The sequence below is a fragment of the Lepidochelys olivacea genome (genome assembly GCF_965140295.1).
Source record: "Lepidochelys olivacea isolate rLepOli2 genome assembly, chromosome: 4".
Lineage (NCBI taxonomy): Eukaryota > Metazoa > Chordata > Testudines > Cheloniidae > Lepidochelys > Lepidochelys olivacea.
In genome coordinates this window covers 95,291,283-95,314,458 of record NC_140414.1, presented here as the reverse complement: position 1 = coordinate 95,314,458, position 23,176 = coordinate 95,291,283, and the positions used below count along the sequence as shown (strand labels likewise).

Genomic DNA, 23,176 nt, shown 5'->3' with positions numbered 1-23,176 from the left:
GATTGAGATGGCTGCCTACAATGCAAGGTGACTACAGCTTTTGTTTTAATGTTCAAACTTGACAACTCTTTCAGAAGTGGTGGTGTGAGGAAGACCCCCCCCCCATATCAAACAGCTGCAAACTGGATTTGCTGCTTGCTGCATCTCAGCTTTAAAATGCATGAAAAAGAGAGAGGTGTTCATCTGTCCAGAATAGCCAGTCACACAGCTGAGAAGGATTCCTTTGCTATTGTTCATTTCTTTTCAGTAGCTTATTCATTTCCACGCATCTCACTTTTTGTATTGAACTTCAAATTTTAGCATTTGCATACAGTGTTATTGTAACCCACACGCCTCCTGGGTGTGGTGCTTTGTCTCATGTAGTGGTACCGAGACCACTTAGAGAGAGTAAAATGAGTCTGCTCTACAGCCTTAGCTAGCAGCCAGTTGGATTTTAGTTCATGCAGTAGAGGCTCATGCACTAAGCTCCAGAGGTCCCTGGTTTGATCCCGCCTTCTGACGACTGCGGTCTGTTGGCGTTACATAATCGCTGTGCATGGTGCTGTACAGACAGAAGGAAGACCCTTTTCTACCCTTTCTAGGTTAGTTATGACACGATGCAAGAAGACATGACATGAGGCAGATGGGAGGAATAAACTACATTAATACCTCCTCCTTCTTTCTTTCTCATCCCACCAGCTCCCATTCTTCCCCCCAGCATGGATTCACATAAGAATGTCCTTTTGAAAATCCCATAGTTGGACAATGGCCTCTGTAACCATATGTCAGGGCTGGCCAAAGTTACTAACCATCCAAGCCGCATACAGCAATCTTTAGAAGTCAAGAGCTGGGGTGTGCCTGCCATGGCTTGGGGCTTCAGCCCGGCGAGAGATGCCTGCCAGGGCTCGGGGCTTCTGCCCTGCCCCTGCTGAAGCCCTGAGCCACGGCAGATGCACCCTGCCCGGCTGAAGTCCCACATTCAGTAATTGGTGCCTGGGCCAGGATTAGAACTTGGATATTTCTGGCTCCCAGAGCTGTACTCAGATCACTAGACAACACCTCTCTGGGGAAAGGCACCTTAGAAGTGATACTTTCTAGAAAGATGCTGCAACAAGAGATGTTCTGGTGGGCTGATACGGAGAGGTCACTGTACCCATTTGCAGTGCCTACTCACGTGTGTAGGATACCACCTGTAAGGAGAAAGTATTTCAATGATCTCTAATTTAATTTGGAAAAGAGAGACAATTTCTGAATTTCTCCTTCAATATTATTGTGCTAGTTTCATTCAATCCAAAAAATATTGAAACAAAATCTGATATCCAAATATAAACCAGTTAAAACACAAACCAGTGTTCTCATTGGTTGACTAGTGTTTCTCTTGGAGGAATTGATCCTATCATATGCTGAACATCTCCTGCACGGTACTGAATCCCCTCAACTCTCAGTGAAGTCCATTGGAGTTGAGAGCACTGGGCACCTCACATTATCATGTCCATAGAGAGTCTGAGACAGTCTGCTGGTGTAATCGCCTGGGAACACCAGGAGTGATGATGGAGTCTGTCCTAGGAAGCAAAGAGCCTAGCAATGTAGCACTTGTAATCTGCACCTCCAGTTGTTTGTCCATCTAGTGTTGATATCTAAGATACATGTTGTTGTGGTATCTTAGAACCTGTAGTGCATTAATTTCCCTTGAAAATAGATACACTTAACTGCCTCTACTGATCCTTATAGGACCTGCATGGAAGATTGTGTCCTTTTATTAGTGTACTGAGTCCTTCCTACATCCTCTCTTAAACTGTGATGATGTGTTATACAATTGTAGGTTCACAAAAACATAGGACTGGAAGGGATTTCATGAGGACATCAAGTCCAGTCCCCTATGCTAAGGCAAGTAAACCTAGATCATCCCTGAGAGGTGTTTGTCCAACCTGTTCTTAAAATCCTCCAATGAGATGGGGATTCTACAACCACCCTTGAAAGCCTATTTCAGAATTTAACTAGCCTTATATTTAGAAAGTTTTTCCTAATACTAACCTAGATCCCCATTGCTGCAGATTTAGCCCATGGCATCTTGTCTTACCTTCAATGGACATGGAGAACAATTCATCGCTGTCCTCTTTATAACCGCTTAACAAATTTGAAGACTGTTATATCAAATAAAATAAAATACAATGAAGGTTGATGATGCTGAATAAAAAGCACTGGCGGTCTCCTTTGGCATTCAGATGTAATTGGGTTCAACTTTTATTCCTAAATGTAAGGCATTTTACTAGTGTAATGGTATTAATGATTTGTAACCCACACAACAAAGAAACTCTGCATAATTAGCATGATTTATCATAATGGCAAACTTTGCCTGGAACTAAGCTGGCATGGAAATGGAATAGTGTCCCGTTCTGCCCCCACCTCCCAAAAATTGTCTGGTTGCAGTAGCTCAGGGATAAGGACATTTGCTCATTAGTTAAAGGCCCTTTCATTATTCAATTACTTTATGTACTTTTCTAAAGTTCATGCTTTTTTGTTCGTTAGCTTCATTTTTATGGCTTCTGCTCTTTTCTCTTGAAAGTTATAAACAATCCCCACTGCCATAAATTAGAACCAACAAAACTGTAATGAAGATTTCATCATTCTGAATCATCTACAACTTGTTTTTTCATTTTGTCAGCACAGATCTTATAAAGGGGTCTTTTTTGATACCTTATAGTTATTTTTTTAGTAGATGTACAGCTTTCTTTTTGGGCTGACATTAAAATATCAATGTTATGTTTATTTTATTTTTATAAAAGATTAAAAAGATACTTAATGCTATACAGAAAAATATGAAAACAAAGTTTTTTAATTTATATACTTCATGCAGCAGAAGTCAGTGGTTTTGCAAAGATCAAACTAACAAATATCCACAAGAACTTTTTTTAGATGTAAATGTAAAAAGACTAAGCCCAGGAAATATGCTTTTAAATATTTAATCTGATCTGAACTTTGAGTTCAAGTAATGAATATTTACTGTGTGGTATGTCTACACTGCAGTTGGACACCCGCGGCTGGCCTGTGCCAGTTGACTCGGGCTTGCAGGGCTTGGGCTATGGGGCTGTTCAGTAGTGGTGTAGATGAATGAATGCTAGCTCGGGTATGTCTACATGTGCTGCAATCACACCTCCCTGTAGGAGTATAGAATACCCATACGTCCCTGGTGATATGCCAGGTTTGGGAGTGGCCCCACGGTTGCTTTCTGTAGGGTGGACAAACCTCACCTGTCCAACCAAAGGAGGAGGGAAGGGGACCTGTACGATGGAATCCTCAGCTATTGCCTCTCCCAGACCCCCTCCCAAGGGTTTTACCACAGCAGGGGTATCCAGGCATTTGCTGTTATTATTTAGTTAGCAGTGTTGTGTAGAATGTGACTGGTGCTTTCCAAATGCTGAGGATGATGCAGTCGCTGCCCCCAAAAGTGTCTGATCTAATATACTTTACTACTCAGAGCTCCTTTGCATAACTTTCTGATCTTAACCTCCATTTTATCAATGCAAGAAAATAAGCCAGTCAGCACATTCTACTTGTTTTACTTAGGGTCTGCAGAATTCAATTTTTTAAAATAATTTTGACAGATAATATATTTTATTTTCAAGCATTTTCCCTTTTTTATTGATTTAAATTTTCACAGTTGTGGGAAATTATGGGGAGAGGAGTGTCAGATAATGTGGAGATCAGGCAATAAATTATTTAATGACCATAGGAGCTGAGATTCAAAATGTTAAGGCTTTATAAGAGTTAAACGCAAACAGTCAACATCAAAAACAGGCAATGTAAATATCCTTAAATCAAACTCCTATAAGTTCTTAAGCAGCATTTTGCTTACTTTGCCTATTTGTAAATTTTGATGATCATCAATAGAAATATTTTTGTCAGTTTGTGTGTGTACAGTGAAATCCTTGTTTACCAACATTTACCAATAAAAACCTAATCCTTCCAATTCTAATTTTATTAGACATGCAGAGTCTGAATTCAGATTCCCATCCATCCCCCAAGGTTAGGGTCATTTGGAATCTGGAATTTTGTTTAGGTCATTGCAAAATAGAAGACTGTTGTGAGCTGGGGGTGCTTGGTTTGAGTCAGATCCACTCTACAAGGTAGAATCATAGAACTGGAAGGGACCTAGAGAGGTCATCTAGTCCATTCCCCTGCACTCATGGCAGGATATGCCGTGAGAAGATTATAGACATATGGTATTTTCCAGCCTCATATTGTTCAGGCAGCAAGCAATGTTGCAGTTGGTAATTTGCTTGGAACCTGAGTCTTCATGTTCTGTTTCCTCACATCAGACTAACTTTCACAACTATGAAAAACCGCATACAACATATTTATCTTGTCTGTGTCTGGCACTTTGTATGTGGTGCAGTGCTGGTGGTAATGCTGGCTGCATTTTTCTCATATGGTATTTCTGCTTCATAGAACAAGTAGTGTAAGAATGACTTAATGGATTCTAAGTAAACCAAATCAAAAGAAGTGCTGGTTGGAGAGAAAAAAATACTATCCATGTGTGATGGCCTTCAAGTAGGAAACATCTTATAATGAGAATCTTACTCTTTTTACTCCATCTGACCTCCTTTTCACCTGCTAGTAAGAATGTCATATCAATGTGTCTGTGTTATGGGGGTGAGATTCATGTTTTTGCACTTGCCCCCAGAAAATATATCTAAATGCATCTCCTGTGAGATAATCTTCAGCTGGGTTTTTCTGATCCTTGCCAGTCACAGTGACTCAAAATATATTTTTATCTACTGCTTTGCTTCATTAATAAGGTTCTGTTGTTTTGAGTAATGACACGCTGCTATGGAAGTGCTTCATAAATTTCCAGTTTTAGTGATTCCGGCTGCTTTATGAAATACTGTATCTAGATGTTTGTCGTGTCAAAAATCCAGCTAGAATTTCATTAAATAATAGAAACCTTCTGTGACATTCATAAAAGAACATTTCTTTGTCAGAAAGTCTTAGGAATGTGTTTGCTCCTTTTGTGTCTCACCTTGCACAAAAAGAGAAAAATGATACAACTGGCATTATCCAATCACAAGTTTTTAAAATGGAAATCTTGATTGTGTGTCTTCTGAATTGACTATAGGAATAGAAAATGCGCAAAACTGTGCTGTGAGATAATTTTATTGGCCTGAATTTTGGTTGGAATCATTACTCATAACTGGTGAAACCATGTGTGTGATCCTATATAACTCATGGTAATCAAGACCTAAGTTTTCAAAAGTGACTTGTGATTTTTGGGGTGATTTCTTGAGATAGCTTAAGGGGACCCAAGTTTCAGAAAGAGCTGAACAATCAGTCTCTGAATGTTGGGCCTCTTTTAAGGTGTTTTGAATTGGGCACCCAAAACTTGAGACACTCAAAATCAGTAGTTTGTTTTTGAAGATTTACACTAAAAGTCATATATTTTGTTTGTTACATTGTACTGAAAAATGTTTTTAGAAATAAGGTAATATTCAACGTGCAACAAAAACTTATTTATTTAAAAAAAACCTGAGGGAGTAAACCCCACATGGCATATATATTAATGCTAAAACTCTTTACTTTATGAAAAGCATGATTGGCCACAGTTCCTCCCCTTTGCTAGCATAAGCCTCAGATTTTACTGGAGCTACATTTATACTTGGGCATATCATGTTAATGTGAACATGGTATTTTTTGTTTTGTCCTTGGTCAAATCAGGTTACAAACATCTGGATATTGGTGGTTGGGCTGTTATACCTTTTAGGCTGTTGGTTCCAGATAGTTTTATTAGCTATATGATAGTGGTTAGAGCAGGAGAGCAGGCAATTCGCTTTGGCCAAAATTTTCTGGAGTCTACTAACTTTGTGTTTCCAGTTTTGAATGCTCAGTTTGGGACACACAGGGCCAGAATTTCACAGATGCTGAATTCTTTTGAAGATCTAGCCCTCCAGGTCACAGTGAAAATCTTGTGCCTAGAGCCTGATTTTTTCAAGACATGCTAAGCACCCGTAACTCCATTTGAGTTCAGTGGCAACTTTGGGTGCTTAGTGCCTCTTAAATCCAGCCTTCGGTGTCTCAGGTTGGATGATAAAAATAAGGAGATACTTCGGAATATTTTGGCCTTTACCTCTCTGTTCCTCAGTTTATCCATGTGTCAAATTGAGATGGTGATACTTAAAGTACATGGGTCTGTTACCACTACTGAAGCTAGTGGCACAGAATCAGGCTCTAAGACTCTGTGTTCTTTCTTCTTTTGATCTGTACACACTGTGACAGGGTCAGGCCAGATGGCTACAGGGGAGTGACAGAAGATAGATATATTAGCCCCAGATTAAGCAGGTCCCTTTTCCCTAAGTAAGAGAATGGGCTGTTCCAGAAAAATCAGGAAATTGATGGAACCAATTAAGGCAGGCTAATTAGGACACCTGGAGCCAATTAAGAAGCTACCAAAATCAGTTAGGACAGGCAGTCTAATCAGGGCACCTGGTTTTAAAAAGGACTTCACTTCAGTTAGCGAGGTGCATGCGAGGAGCTGGGAGCAAGAGGTGCGCAAGAAGCTGAGAGCAAGTAGGCGTACTGCAGGAGGACTGAGATGTACAAGCATTATCAGACATCAGGAGGAAGGTCCTGTGGTGAGGATAAAGAAGGTCTTGGGAGGAGGCCATGGGGAAGTAGCCCAGGGAGTTGTAGCTGTCACACAGCTGTTACTGGAGACACTGTAGACAGCTGCAATCCACAGGGCCCTGGGCTGGAACCCGGAGTAGAGGGTGGGCCTGGGTTCTCCCCACCCCCCAACTCCCTATTTGATATAAGAGGAGTTGACCTGGACTGTGGGTCCCACCAGAGGGGAAGGTCTCTGGCCTGTCCCCCTACCCATTAGGTAGGCCAGCAGAGACTGTGGGGATTGTTCTCCTCCTTTTTCCCATGCTGGCCAGTGATGAGGTTAGTTGAGCAAACGGCAGGTTTGTGCCACTAACAAAAGTAGCCAAAGTGAGGACTGCCGTGAACCAGCAAATCCACCAGAAACTGAAGGACCCACCAAGGCAGAGGAGGAACTTTGTCACAATACATACAATTGTGTATTTTAGTGTGCACACCACTTTCTGCTTCATGCGCTATCCATGCTTCACATGATTGAGTTTGCAGGTGATCATTTTATGGACTTGGGTTGAGTGGATCTTGAGGAGGATAAATTTGTGTTGGCTTCCCTCCATCAATTTCGGGAACCTTCACAGTAAATATTAGAGAGTGCTGATGAAAGGATAGATAGAGTGTTTTGAGAGAAGTAGAGGAAGATATACATATCTATCAAAATATTCTAAGTACTTGGTGAGCAAATTATTTCAAACTATGTGCATATATGATTTATAGGCTATTAAAGCCTATAATGTTCATTATATTTGCTTGAGTATAGGCTAGTTTTTCTCACTTTCTCAATGGCCGCCTAGAGATTACTAGTCTTTTTTCTGGTAAATTCTTTCTTTCTCTTTCACGCACATAGCTTGTTGTCACTCTGTGTCTCCAAGGTGTTTACTTGAGATTAATTAGTGGTCCTAGGGGAGACAGGATAGAAAAGCGAATGCGAAGAGAGATGTCTGCCTAGAAAGAATACTGAGATTTTCTGCTCAGTGATTTTGGAGCACGCAAGATAATATTTTATTATAGATAGTAAGTTATGTAAAAATTCTTATATAGACTTGTCCATCACATATCATATGCATAATACATTGTATTTTTATAGTATGGCAAAAGAAAAATACCAACAATTCATTGTGAAAATTAAATTGGAGTAAACATTTGAAAATATATTTTATATATAGTCTGGATAAACTTTGGATTTCCCTAACAAAATTAATCAAACATTTTTTCCTTTATTCATATGAAAAGAAGGATAATTTTCCTTATTCATGGTGTTAAAAAAAAAGATATATCCTCTCTTGTTTTCCTGTGAGAACATAGACAAAATAGCACTAACTTTCACAAAAATATCCTGGTAAAATAACACAGGTTTTCAGTGTGTGTATGTGTGTGTGTGTGTATATATATATATATGTGTATATATATATATGTATATGTGTGTATATGTATATATAATGCGCACCGGAAACCTGTGTGTATATACAGTTGTTGTATAGCTATACAAATCTCAATATTTATAATATAAAATTAAACTTTTTACTGGTTTCAATAAAAACTTTTTGCTACTAATTTTAGTACTAATATCAGGTAATTCAGCATAACCTTCTATAAAAACAAAATAAATCAATTTATTGGAAAAATATAACCCACATACAATATTCTGATGGTTTGCTTGTTAACAGGATGTAATTCATATCAATATAACTAATAGTTGAGCTTTAAGCTTATGGGTATCTGCATCCTATATCCTCTGTTGCCATCTTAGGTCCTCTAAGAGCCTCATTGCTTATTCAGACAAGGAATCCCACAATTTAGATGCCCCAACAGAGAAGAAACATTTCCTGAGAACTCTTCTAGTAAATTGTATTATTTACTGTAATTTTGTTTGATTTTATATATTTTTATATTGTTTACTTCTACTTTACTTACCTACACAATTAGTTCAAAGAATTTGTCAAATTTATTTCTGTCATGATGTCGTCATTACAGAGAGGGCTGCTGAAAATGAAGATTATTCTGTTTTTGCAACTTCGCCTTTGTCTGTATGTGAACATAAAGCTTTCGTGTTTATATAGTCAATGTCCTTTCTGTGAAAATAATAAATTCATTTTTTTATGGTATGGGCCTCTTTTTTTTTTTTATAGGTTAGGGCCTCAGAATGTCATAATCCGGCCCTCGCTCCAGTCCCTCAATAAATATAGCTAAGGCTGACTATATCTGCCCTTAGCATTCTAAGGGTTAAAACACGTTTGGACTCAGCGTCACATGTACACATGCAAACAGGTTTTACATTTTCTATAACTTCCTGCTTCTGTAAACAGAAGTGTTGAAATATTTGATCCTGATGGTAAAGGACTTTACATAGTATTTGGACTCTGATGCCTTTAACAGAAGTCTTAAGTTTATTATGCTGATTCATATATTTTATCCTAACAAGTGACTATATCAGCCATGTGTGGAGCAGCAGGCAGGAAATAAAAATCACATAGGTAGGGCCCTACCAAATTCACAGCCATGAAAAACGCGTCATGGACTGTGAAATCCGGTCCCCCACACCCCATGTGAATTCTGGTCTTTTGTATGCTTTTACCCTATACTATACAGATTTCGCAGGGGAGACCAAATTTGGCATCCTGACCCAAAAAGGAGTTGTGTGTGTGTGGGGGTCACAAGGTTATTTTAGGGGAGTTGTGGTATTGCCACCCTTACTTCTGCACTGCCTTCAGAGCTGGGCGGCCAGAGAGCGGGGGCTGTTGGCCGGGTGCCCAGCTCTGAAGGCAGCGCCCCCCCAGCAGCAGCGCAGAAGTAAGGGTGTGAATACCACACCATGCCACCCTTACTTCTGTGCTGCTGACTTCAGAGCTGGGCAGCCGGAGAGTGGTGGCTGCTGACTGAGGGCCCAGCTCTGCAGGCAGCAGCACAGACGTAAGGGTGGCAATCCCATACCGTGCCCTCCTTACTTCTTTGCTGCTGCTGGTGGTGGCTCTGCCTTCAGAGCTGGGCTCCCGGCCCTCAGCTGCCGCTCTCCAGCTGCCCAGCTCTGAAGGCAGCGCAGCTGCCAGCAGCAGTGCAGAAGTAAGTGTAGCAGTACCACAACCCCCCCCCACTACAATGACCTTGTGACCCCCCACAACTTCTTTTTGAGTCAGGCCTCCTACAATTACAACACTGACATTTTAGATTTAAATCGCTGAAATCATCAAATTTACAATTTTTAAAATCCTATGACCATCAAATTGACCAAAATGGACCATGAATTTGGAAGGGCAATGTCACACATAGGGCAATGTCATCTGTGGAGATATGTTTCCTTGCAAGTAGCCGAGAATCTACAAGAGATAGATTTGTCTTGACTGTGTTATTGGCATTTAAGTCAATATCACCAGTTCGTATCAATCCCATGTGAAAACCAAAAATAATTTAGCTTCTCTCGACACCTCTGGACTTACATAAGCTCTCTTTCATTTGAATGTTTCTCAGTTTCATCAAAGAGGTTAGACATGTAAAAGACCATTTATATAACCTAGTTAAGCTCCTTGCCAATAGAGAATTGTCCCTATACTTGTCAGCATTTTATCCAGTCTAGTTTTAAATATCTCAAACAATTGAGGTCTGAACTCTCTGTCTAGAAGTTATTCATGATATCTGATCTAAATGTTCCATTTTTTAAATTTTCATCCCATTATCTTTCTTGTACTAACTTAAATAATTCCTCACTCTCCCTGGCATTTACATCTTCTGCATTTGGACTGTTTCCCTCCCCACATTCCCCAAGTTCTTGTTTAGCCAATATATGGAGAAGCTAGATGAGTGGGGGGTCATGAGCGAAGTAGGCCAGAAAGTGGATCTGCTGTGATGTCTAATAAATGAAAAGAGACACAAGAGCACCAGTCTGTTAAACCCTAGGCAATTCAGCAGAACAAACCTCCACGCCACTCCTCTTCTTTGCCCCTCCATGTCATCCCCATTCTTCCCCACAGAGAGCCCTGCTCCCCTACCGTATTCAGCTTATAAGGGTTGACATAGATCTAAATGTGGATATATCAACAATAATCAGCAAAGTTTGGGATATTCAGGGGAGGGCATGTTGAGGAGGAGGCCACGATGGATTATGGAGGCAATCCAGGCTGTGAATGGAGGAAACTTGGGGAAAGGTCTGGTCCCTATGAGGATAGATTGTGGGAGAAAAGATTGTGGGAGAAGGGAGGACAGCCCTTCAGAGGCCAGGAAGGGAAACAAGTCAATGGGGGGCACATGGGTGCATATAGAGGGAAATACATATCAGCGTTACTAGTTAGCAATATAGACAGCTATCAATGTTGATACATACTTATTTTTAAAAAGTGGAAATTCTTACATAAAAATTCCATTAACTTAGAGCTGAGGTTGCTAGAATTTATCACCAATGCAAATTGGAAAAAAAAAACCCAAGGAAATAAGCATTTAAGTTCTTCAGCATTCCATCTCTGTTCCACTAATTGGTTCCAGTTTACATTTTGTTTCCCTCCACTCCACCACTTGCAGCCCAAATTTCTTCATCTTCATCCTAAACATCAAATTGCTACCTTGATTCTGACACCACATGTAGTATAGCAGTGTCATGGGTGGGTGAGATTCTGTGGCCTGCGTTGTGCAGGAGGTCTGACTAGATGATCATAATGGTGCCTTCTGACCTTAGTATTATGAATCTATAAGCAGATTTCAATTCAGTAATTTCCACGTAAAAATTCATACCAAATTTATTGTGACCTCTAATCCAGATGACCCATTCACAGACGTTTTGAAACGTTAGAGAAAAACATGCATTGCAGCCACCATTTGTAATCGGCTACTGTAGCTCTCACTTACTTACACCGATCTGTAGCTGAGTACATTTTTATGAAAGCCACACCAGCCCTATGTACATAATCACCCACCCACATGATGAATAAACATAATTTAGTTAGGGCTGCTGCCTCCAGGTCAACGCCCATCTCCAGATGTCTAATAAATAGGGTACTGGACTAGGAGTCAGAAGACCTATATTCTGTTCCCTGCTCTGCCACTGACCACTTGTGTGATCTTGGGAAAGTCACTTTGCATCTCGGTATATACCTCTGTTTCCCCTCCCATCCACTGTCTGTCTGTCTGTTCTATTTAGACTAAGCTCTTTGGGGCAGAGCCTGTCTCTTATAATGTTTTTGAACAGTACCTGGCCCCATGGACTTCAGTCTTAGAGTCTTGAGTCATTACTGAAGTACAAATAATAATAAATGTTGGTGGACAGTGTAAAGAAGCTTGCACTGCTGCTGCCTGTTCTGTCTATTTTGCCAACAGAACTGCAGTTTTAGGGGTTGCCTGTCCAGTATATTTTATGAGTATTAAATTCACTGACAAGGAACAAAGATAGTTTAACCTCCAAGGACAATGTCTGAAGTCACTTTATGCCCCTGTCTAGCGAATATCTTGTACCAATGTATAAAAGATAAATGAACACAGTACAAAATTTAAAATAGAATATAATGCTGCTTCTGAGAGTCTGTATACCTACTGTATGAACGCAGGTGTTAATGGGCAAGCTACTACAATCTGGACAGTGAATGGACATATTGATGAGTTTTGTGTGATCTTCACAAACTAGCACCTACCCAGCTGAAAATCAGGGTTGAAATCCTGGCCCTATTGAAGTCAATAGGAGTTTTACCACTGACTTCAAATGGTCCAGGATTTCATCCTATCTTTCAATACTCCCCTTTTTAACTAATGTAATTCCTTTTCATAGTTTCCCTGTATCCCTTCTCTTTAAACACAGCCCGCAGCATCTGTCACCTTCATTTGCTTCCTGCCTATTTTGAATCCTATTCTGTGTTGTTCTGTATAGGTTCTTATACCACCCTAATCACCATGGTAACTGAGGGCCTGCCAGTAGTGGATTATGGGACGTGATTAACATCTGTCACGTGAAGTTTGTTCTTTTGATTCAGAAGTGCCTGTCTGGTTTAACACCAATTTTTGGCATCTCCTTTTCCTGTCTCTTATCTGTTGCTTGGGAACACTCTCCCACTCGCTATCTAAGCAACTGAGTTTCTTCTACTCTTTAAGTGTCACATCTAAATTGTTATCTGTTTATATGACCCATAATTGAGTTGAGTGCTTTATGCTATTTGTTCAAAGGGCACTATAGAAAATGTATTGCAATGGATTCCATTGATATTTGAGTACCTTATTTACAACTCTTATTGTGAGTTTAGCCTAGGCAGGGGATTTGTCAGTTGCCACACTTGTTGGGGCAAGGGTGTCCATACTCTGACAAACCGAAAGGGTGCTTTGGGCTTTTGACAGGAGTCCAAGGGCCAGATCCAATTTGCATAAAATACAGCAGATTGCAGCTGTCTTCAGCTTTATTGGGGAGGTGTCGCTGGTAGAGATTACAAGTTTCAAGTGTAGTGGACTAAGATGAAAGATGGATTGTGTCTCTGGGACCCATCTTTCTAGTAGAGATGAGTATGATCATGTGCTACATTGTAGCATGCCAAAAGTTGCATCAGACTTCACTTTAACTAGATCTCTGTGTTGCAGTTGTTGCATCTGTTGACCAGGGTGCAACTGAGGAATTATATCCCAGGTTAAAGATTGTTTTTAATGTGTTCATGCTACTCCACTGGAATCAGATACAAAAGGAGCATATACCATATATGATGAGTTATTCTACTTCCTGTATCCATTTCTGGTTAGCTATTGCCTTCACACTTTATAGTTTCCCATGATTTAGACTCTGAAGTACAACATTCCTCAATTTGCTATTAACTATTCATAGTGATTTTCTAAAAGAAATAAAGGAAAAGGTGTGTAAACCAAGCAAGGACAAGGTTCGAGTGCTTATTTCATTTGCTGTCTTGGAGCTGGATTTGTATAAGTCCAGATCTGGTAGGTAATAGAACACGAGGAAATTGCACATATGACTAGAGTTGTTTTCAGGCTGTTTCAGCAATTGTCTTTCAGGCTATTTCAGCAATCAGCCCTGTAGCATCTAGGTCTCCACCATCATCATCACCCTCCATAACATTTAATATGGTAAGGAATAAGTCAGCTTTCATCTCAGAGCACCAGACACATTATGGCTTTGGGAGATCTGTGTCCACCACATTTCCAACTTTTTGATTCCTCTTAGTGTCATATCAGCATAGAAAAGGAGACTTGTCCCACCTTCTATCCCTTGGGAATCATCGAATGTCTTGTTTTATAAAACAACATTTATGAAACAACCAAAAGCCTGTTACAAAGGCCTTGCCCAAGTGGTAGTGAACTGCACTATCCTATGGAAGACATGGGTTTGACTACTACTTGTGTCAATGCTGGAAGGATCTGGGGAAGTTGTAGGCACAGCTTGCTCAGCCCTGAGAGTCAAGGGCTGCCTCAGATTGCCCATCCATTTAACAGTGAGCCATCCAGCTTGATTTAAAGGATTGACTTTTATTGGCTCTGGAGAAAAACTTGTCCTCATATGAAAGAATGGCAGCTGTGATGTGCAGATATAAAGTGAGGGACATGTTGCACCACTTGGGAAGACTAGAGAGAGTGAAATGTTGCCATAATAATATATACTGATTTATTTCTTCATCAGGGCACTGATCGTAAGTTAATTAAGCATATGCCTGTGTGTTTGTATATGTTACTGACTTCAGTTTATGGTTTGTATCAACCTATTCTAGCCCGGGAACTTTGGTTGTATGCTTATGTCATAATTTTCCTCCTGGGCCTGATCCTACAATTGTCCTCTCAAAACTTTCATTAACTTCATTGGGAGTTAAATATATGTAAGGAATGCAGGGTTGAGCCCATTTAGTATTGTTGTTCTAAATTAGTTCAAATATTTTGTTCTCTGCTGGGATTATCAAACTGAAGCTCCAATATCTGCTCATTTAAAGCAAATGGTCTGTCGGTATCTCTGTAGAAAGCTAAACACATATTATTTGCTATGTGCTTGGAGACACATTATGCACAATTTCATATATTGGGGTATTTTGAATAAAAATATGGTGCACATTAAAAACATCAGTTGTTTGTGATTTCCCAAATGCTCTATGGTGATCTTCAAACTACATGTTGATATGTGGAAGCAATACCCAAAACTGCTTCCTTTAATGAACATGAGAGTTTGAAAACCGTAGACTACAATTATACAAAGATATTTTAATTATAAGTACTGTGTTCACAGCTGTTAGTTTAATGAAAAATCTGTGGCTTGAATTTTTCTCCGGACCCATGTCCAATGCGGGTTTAGACTTGATGTTCTGTTGCCAGCCTACAGAGGGGACAGGACAGCAGCAAGTGGGCTGAAAATACAAGGGCCCTTTCAAAAAGTCGTTGTGACTGTACTGGCCTATGCTATATGCTGTGTGAGCTAGCTGTGCTGTTGGAATGGTATGGACTGAAATCCTTATTGAAAAAGAAGGGAGAGATCTGTCTCTGTTACAGTGGCAGGCATATGAAAAATGTGGCAAACCAGTGCCTTCCATAAGTCTTGTTTCTGGTAGTGCACAATTTGTTCAGTGCTCTACCAGTCTACAAGAGCCATTTTCATTAATAGTGCCTATGATGTTATAAATGTTATATGTATCTTTATGTGCTTGCTAGTGTTTGTAGTTCCTGGCTAAATAAGTAACACAAGGAATGCTTCCTGCAGGAATTAAAGATAATGGAGGTAATTGAGGCAAATCTTCAATTCTGAAATAATCCATGTAACAAGTATTTTGAAGTTTTACCCCCTACCCCTGCCCCTGAGTCGGAAGCTTTATAGACTGGTTTGACCTAGTTTAAGAGGCCTAAGAACACAAAGGACTTGAAATGGTATAAAAATAGTGACCTAAGAGGGGGGAAACTCCGTCCAAGAACTGACAAGCATGAGACTATGACCAACAGAACCAAACCCTTTGGAAGGACCTGAAGTATTTTACCCAGGTCCCCAAGTGAAAGATGGCTGACCACTTTGTAAGCTCATCATGCATATAAGCTGTTTATTGTTTTTAAGATATGTTTTCTCTGAAATGCTTTTGTTCTGAATAAATAGTACTTTGCTTTATGAATGTGATTGGCCACTGGATAGCCCTGTCATCGCTCCTGGGGGAATGCAGGTGCTGAACTGAAGTCAGACTTGATGAGTTAACCACAATGATTTGGAAGGGTCTGTAGTAAAGACCTGGACTAAAGGGAAGGAATCATAGGGTTCTGTCATAAGAAAAGTGATGGCTGGAGGCCTGACACCTAAGTGGGGTGCCCTTGAGGAGCACATGAGGGAATCAGACTCAGCCGACTCAGGAATTGTGACAGTGTCTTTTCCAAATGTGGAAAAATCTCAAATGTGTGTAGATTAGAGCCAACTGTAGCCTAATGCAATGGTTCCCAATCTTTTTTAACCTGAGATTTTAACCGAAATCTCCTTGTAGTTTCATGCCAGAACGTTCTTGCAAAGAATTGTGAGTTGGTAGGGTACCAGGCCTGGCTAGAGGGTGAATGGTGGAAGAGTTTCTCCCTTCTTCTCCACAATCCCTGCAACCTGAGAACTGTGCAGGCTGGAAGGAGGAGAAGCTGTGAGACGGGGTTAATTGAAGGTGAGCAGGGGCTGAGCGGGGAACATAAAGGGCTGAGCTACTCCATTCCCCCCCTTCCTTTTCTCCTGCTGGGTCCTAGCACTCATGAGATTATGCTGATTTAAACATTTTTTTCCTAGCCCTACTGTGGGTCACGCTGGTTTGAATTTGGTTCTGGAAATTAGGCAACCAGGGTTCTACTCGTGGCCCTACCACTGACGCACTTTGTGACCGGGGTAAGTCACATAAACTCTCTGTTTCCATTGCCCCATCTGCAAAATGAGAAGAATGATACCCTCCATTATAAACTTCTTTTAGAGATTTTCAGATGAAATGCTGACTGGAGCAGAGTGTTATTTGTTTGGCTTTAATGTTTTGGGCCAATGTCTCTACTGCATGCATTATCTGCTTGGCATACTGATTGTTACCTATCAGCTCTGTGCTCTTGGGAAACCAGGGCACAGTTCCCAGCCTGTCTGACTCACGAAAGACCTCTCCCCTTCCCGCCCCCCGCCCCGCCTCTGCTTGAACCAAAACCGATCAGAAGAAAGACTTACAAAAAGCAATGAAAAGGCAGTGGAAGACACAGCTAAACCCCTGGGATAAGGGTGACAGGATTAAGGAAACTCCCCTAGCCTCATTTACATCAAAGATGGGACAGGGAGGCATCTCCATTAGCATACAGAATTTAGAACAGAGACTGAACTTTGGGACTAGAAAAGCAGGGAAGCACTGCATGATGGGGAATCTCTGTTCCAGATGTTAATGAACCCATGCCTGCACACACCCAGCTCAGTAGTTAGCAGACCAATTCTAGTAATAAATCCTTTACTGGTATCCAAAATACTGAAGTTGCCTAATTGAATTGTGAGCTCCCTGCAAGGAACACCGCCCATAGCCAGGAATGATCAGTTTATTGTTTAGCCTGAACAAAACAACTTTGGAATACTCCCTTGAGCCATCAGTTTACCCATAAACAAATCTAATGTTCTCCCTTGAACCATTGTTCTTTCCCTACAAAACTCCTACCCATGCTCAAGTAAGTGTTCTGATGTCTGGATCCAAAATCTGCATCAGTTCCATTGAGACTTCATCTTCTCCTGACTGATCATGCTGGGGGCTCTGCCTGTCTCCAGCACTCTGGATCCTCAGCTACCACCACTATCTGGGAACCCCGATGGATTCAAGCTTCAAGGAGTAGTGAAAATCCATCTCTCGCTCTCGGTATAGCCTTCTGACCCTGACTTGTGTGATCAGTTATAGTTTTCTAAACCTGCCCTTTTTATAATCAAATTTAAGTTAGATTTAATATTATCACTGGTTTGTTTGTTTGGCACCCCTTGTATGGTTATTACCCGGCAATAAATAACTGTCATGGTTAAACTGGTTTCTTCTCTTTCTCTCCCTCCCCCTCGAGGGTGTTTTTTGGCTTCCCCATTCGCTCTGCAGCACCGCTCCTCGTATCTAAGCTAAAGATCCCTGCAGCACCCAAAAATTCTGTGGGGTTTGCTCATCTAGTGGGTTACTACCAGAACAATTGTAACATGAAAGTGGGGATAGGAACGTGCTGAACCTGGGGCACATGAGGTGGCAGCTTGGAAGTGTTGCTCGACCCAGCCTGCTGAGTCCAGGGACATATAAGGGGTCAGCTTGGGAGTGCTGATTAACCCAGTCTTCTCAGACATACTGTTAATGTTTGTGCGTTCCTCTGACTCTGGGGCTGGAAGAACCCAGCCCTGGGGAACCTAGGTCTTGCAGGATAGCTCCATTGAGAGAGAACTTACAGAAGGGAGAAGTAGAGCTCCTTATGAGAACACAAGTGAGACAAGCAGTACATTGATAGAATTACAGACACCCCCCCCCCAAGAGAAACATTAATAAACCCAAAGTGACAGGAAAATCTGATAACATGATGGGGGGAAGGGGAGTGAACTAACAGGGAGGCTCTTACAGCTTCTAATTCTTTGTCTAGCTCTGTCCCTGCTCCTGGGCTCTTCTAGTCCACCCCAGCTGACTATCTGCCTGATGGGCATAGCTGGATTGCAGTGTACTCTGGCCATACCCCTCTCTGCCCCTGACATGCCCCCTGTATTGTAGAGGGGTGTGGCATAGAAGCCGGATATGTTGGTGCTTTACCCATTAGGGTCTCCCCCACTTTGGGGTAATTTTAGCTGGAGAGATGAGGACAAATGCTGTGGAGAGAGGTGGAGAATCTGGCCCTTTAATCATAAGACTACTACAGCACAGTAGTTTCCAGGTTTATTGGTCAGTTCATAGAATAATAGAATATCAGGGTTGGAAGGGACTTCATCTAGTCTAACCCCCTGCTCAGAGCAGGACCAATCCCCAACTAAATCATCCGACTCAGGGCTTTGTCAAGCCTGACCTTAAAAACCTCAAAGGAAGGAGTTTCCACCACCTCCCAAGGTAACCCATTCCAGTGCTTCACCACTCTCCTAGTGAAAAAGTTTTTCCTAATATCCAGCCTAAACCTCCCCCACTGCAACTTGAGACCATCACACCTTGTTTTTGTCCCTACATGTGTATAACATGCATCTTGCAACAAAATTCATACTTTTTGCTGAGCAGCAGCTCCCTGGGGAGGGTAAATGAGAGAGAGAGAGAGAGAGTAGGTAGTATGTATGAGAATTCTGGATGGCTTATGAAAATGTTTGTCACAGGTGAAACACTGGAATATTAGAAGAGCTGCAGTTCCAAAAAAATGAGAGTGCATTCTAAGGTATCTGAATGCAAAATTAAGTCAGGGTAAATTAAATGAAACTATGATAGTTTCGAAATGTTTGAAATTCCTCCTTTGTTACACCATGCCAATATTTAGCAATAAGCTTTGATTTTTTATATAGTTATTTATTTATTTTAATGTTTTTGGTCTAGGCTGTGAGGAAAAAAGTTTAGCTTCACAAACTTATTTATTTGTCTTCTATGTTATCTCTGTGAAAGGTGGCATCCCCTCTCTTTTTGCTTACTGTTTCCTTCCTTGTGCCTGCCAAATTGTCTTTCTCTGAGTTTTGGGTCTAACTTCAGTTTGTAAACATTACAGGGCAGGGATGCTGGGCCAGATTCTGCTCTCAGTCACTCAGGAGTAAAACCAGAGTAACTTAATTGGCTTCATTTTGGATGTATATTGATGCAACTCTGAGAATTTAACCCATTATCTTTGTTTGTCTGCAAAGTACCTTGTTCACCTATGACACAATATAAATAATATATACTAAGTTATTTTCAGTTTCTTTCATTCAAACCAGTGCATGTAGCCCCTGCTGCAGTATGGTAATGAATGCAGAGCTTTTCTTGAGTGACTAGGACAAAACAAAAGCACTCCACAAAATCTAAAAATGAATCTCCTCCTGTTAGTTTTTCATTCTGTCTCTTGTAAATGATCTTTTTGCCCTCATCCAAGCATTTGACCGCACTGACACCTTAGCATGAATCTTTAATCCAGAGAGCAGGTGTTTTAATGCTCTTTGTTTTGCTCTGTCAATATTGTGCCTTGACAGTGAGTTGCAGCCGTGCATTTAAATTCCAAGTACAGGGTTTGCTCAGGCTGGTGATTGCTCTTTGACCTCATTTTTCCTTTGCAAGTGCTAGCTGTTGTGATTTTCTCGCACACACCAAAGTACCTTCTTGATAAGCTACCATATGTGTTTGTCTTGTGATCTGCAGACAAGAAAAGGGCAGGCAAATTCCAGCCTTTCAAGAAGTTTTTTGGTAAAAGGAAAAAGAGAGAGACAACATCAGACTGTGTGGAAGCCAAATTGAAACCCAGCCACTCTTTTGGGAATGTATGCAATGGCACCCTCTCTTCAGATGAAGAAACAAACAATGGTTTGAGGTAAAAACATACATGTGTTTGTTAAATTTGTTTGTTTTAAACTGAATCCATAAGAATCATTGTAGATGTAATGAATGTTGTTCCTGTTTAAATTTCATCGCACTGAATGATAAGTGGTACACTGCATATTTGAGTGTCAGTGTGCCTTTCTAGTCATATTCTTATACTGTAGAATCTAAGTGTTTAACTTCTTGCACATGTCAATTATTGGTTCCATGTGTAGATGAATAGAAAAAAGAAAGTCCAGGGTTAAACCAAACAAATTCAAACCTACTTTCATGGATTAGTAAAACTTAAGGACAGACAGACAGACATCAAATCACCAGCACAATGGGTACCCTAGTTAGTACCTGAACTGACTGGACATGGAGACTCTGCTCTACTCTCTTTGCCCTCGAGGTGGTACCTTCAGGTCAGGAATGAAGCCTGCAGGTGGGAAGTGTGGGGGAAGCTTGTCACATTGCGGCGTGTGATCTGCCTGATCTGTTGATAGAGCTGCAGTCTTTAGGGCTGTCAACCTAGCAACTTTTTCTGTTATAAATTCAATAATAAGGAAAAACGTTATTAACATAAAATCCAAGGGCAATGTGTCAGAAGCTCCATGTGTAGCAGAAGTGATGGGGAGGAGAAAAAATAATGAAATTACCAAAGAAGCTGCACAAAGTGCTGGGCTCAGGCCGGGGACAGAAATGTCAAAAGTAGAGGCAGAGGCATGTGCCGAAATGATAGCAGGGTCAGTAGAGCCGGCATGCTCTGGTAGCCCAGAACCTTATGTCCCTGTGCTCATTTCTGGTCAAAGCCCATCACCATGGGGTGCTAGTGTCTCATACCTTCTGTTTGCAAGATGGGGATTATAAATGCACTTTGTGAAAAGTGTTCCTGCACAGGTGATATGCTGGTTTTGTCTTTTGGCATTTTTCTGAGAGAGTTCATTGGAGAGCTTAGTGATTGTCTGGTTTCACCCACCTGGTTGTGGCTGGGGCATTTAATACACTGGATGAGGTATACCACATGTTGTGATGGGCATGCGTAGGACCCATGGATCTTAAAAGGTGTGTTGTGCGGGGGGGGGGGGTATTGCTCATTGTAGCAGTGCAGATATGTCTGCAGGTTTTGCATCTGTTGTTCCGGCAGGGTCTGGTACCACCAGATTTGGCGTCCTGGTCTGTGAGGAGCTTGGTTCTGATTATGAGCTTGGAAAGACTGGGGGGTTGTTTGAAGGCCAGAAGAGGGGGTTCAGGAAAGATTTCTTTCAGGATGGGGTCTCCATCAATATGGGTATAGGTGTTTGATGATACCCCATATAGGTTCCAGTGTGGGTGGTAGGTGACAGCTAGGGGTGTGCGGTTGGAGGGGGTTTATTTCTATATTGAAGCAGGTTCTCTCAAGGCATTTGGATGGCCTGTTCCATTATGTGACCTACTTCTCTGGTAGAGTGTCCTTGTTTGGTGAAGGTAGTTTTGAGTGTGTTAAGTTTTATATCCTGGACTTTTTCCTCTGAGCATATTATGTGGAATTTGAATGCTTGGGTGTAGATAATCGATTTCTTGGTGTGTTTGGGGTGGTAGGTGTCGTGATCCATGGGTGTCTTGTATACAGTTGTCTGTTGGATTCCACTGTTGAAGTTGATGCTAGTGTGGCAGTGTTCCAGAGAGGGTTTAATGGACAGGTGGTGGTGGTTCAAGTTGTGTGGAAATCTGTGAGGGAGTTTGTCATTTGTCCATAGGGTGAAAATACGTTGATCTGTCTCAGGCATATCATTGGTTTCATGGTGTGTTTGTCCAGAAATTCTTCTTTAAGGTGACCCATAAAAGGTTGGCATATTGGAGAGTCATCCTAGTACCCATGGCTGTTCCCATGGTGTGGACAAAGTGTTTTGTTGTTGAATGTAAAATTCTTATGGGTGAGGATGAAATGGATGTTCGGCAATGTGTTTGGAGTGGATATCTGAGGGTTGTCCATTGTCTTGTAAATATTTGAGGCAGGCATTTATGCCATCATTGTGAGGGATATTGGTGTATAGGGAAGTGACATCCATCGTGGCAAGAATGGTGTTCTGAGAGAGGTTGTTACTGATGCAAAGTTTGTGGAGGAAATCAGTTGCCTCTTGGAGGAAGCTGGCCCTTTGTATGGTGAGTAGTTTGAGAATAGTTTCTGTGAGTCCTAGTATTTCTTCGGTAAGAGTGCTGTGGCCACATGTGATGGTTTGCTTGGAAAACATGCAGAAGGACTGTGGGGTGGGTTTGTGTGGGATGAATTTCTAGAGTTCCTCTTGGAGTTATTTGAGGAAGGATTTGATGATATCCTTAAATTCCTGCGTAAATTGTGGTGTGGGGACTTCTTTGAGTTCTTTATAGTAGGTGGTGTCAGCATTGTCAGTTGGCCTCATTAACATAGTCATCATGGTTGAGGACTACAGTGGTGCCCCCCCTTTGTCTGCTGGTTTGGTGGCTATCTGGTGGTTAGATTTCAGGGACTGTATAGCTGTCCTCTTGGCGGTAGAGAGATTGTGATGGGTGTGATGTTTGTTAAGGATTTCACAGCCAGTTTTTTTCCTGAAGCAATCAATGGAATGATCAAGAATGTGACTGTGGTTTCATCCACACTGTTAAATTAAAAACTACAGTATTAAAACAGATTGCAAAATTAAAATCACAGATGGTCAACAAATGGGAAGGGGCCTGATTCTGAGCTTACTTGCGACAGTTTTTGCCTGTGTGAGTCCTTTGCCATCAGTGGAGTTGTGTCAGATTTATGCTGATGGAAATGCAGTCAAAATCAGGCCTAACGTTCCAACAGAAAGCTTCATTGTACAAATCTGGGTTTTTATCATCATTATTGTTGTTGTATTGTATTGCTAGTTTAGTTAAATGTATATCTTTATATATAATGTGCATGTTGTAAGGTGTGTACTATAAAGCAGTGGCTCTCAACCTTTTCAGACTACTATAACCCTTTCAAGAGTATGATTTGTCTTGTGTACCCACAAGTTTCACCTCACTTAAAAACTTACAAAATCAGACATAAAAATTAAACAAGAAAAAAGGGTCATAGCACACTATTACTGAAAAATTGCTTACTTTCTCATTTTTATTACATAATTATAAAATAAATCAACTGGAATAGGAATATTATACATACA

At 41.0% G+C, this 23,176-nt stretch overlaps 1 protein-coding gene across 4 annotated transcripts in view; it reads left to right on the top strand.

The window, feature by feature from the left end:
• The window catches only part of CRACD (capping protein inhibiting regulator of actin dynamics), a 204,572-nt gene that overhangs the window by 112,978 nt on the left and 68,418 nt on the right, over window positions 1-23,176 (top strand). Inside the window, exon 4 of one of the 4 annotated variants that reach the window (XM_084625693.1) lies at window positions 19,866-20,034. The exons of 2 other annotated variants lie outside the window; for them this stretch is intronic. In XM_084625693.1, the coding sequence (XP_084481819.1) occupies window positions 19,866-20,034 (169 nt within the window). Of the gene's footprint in view, window positions 1-19,865; window positions 20,035-23,176 lie in introns of those variants that run through there. One more of the 4 variants, XM_084625696.1, reaches the window with a different exon arrangement.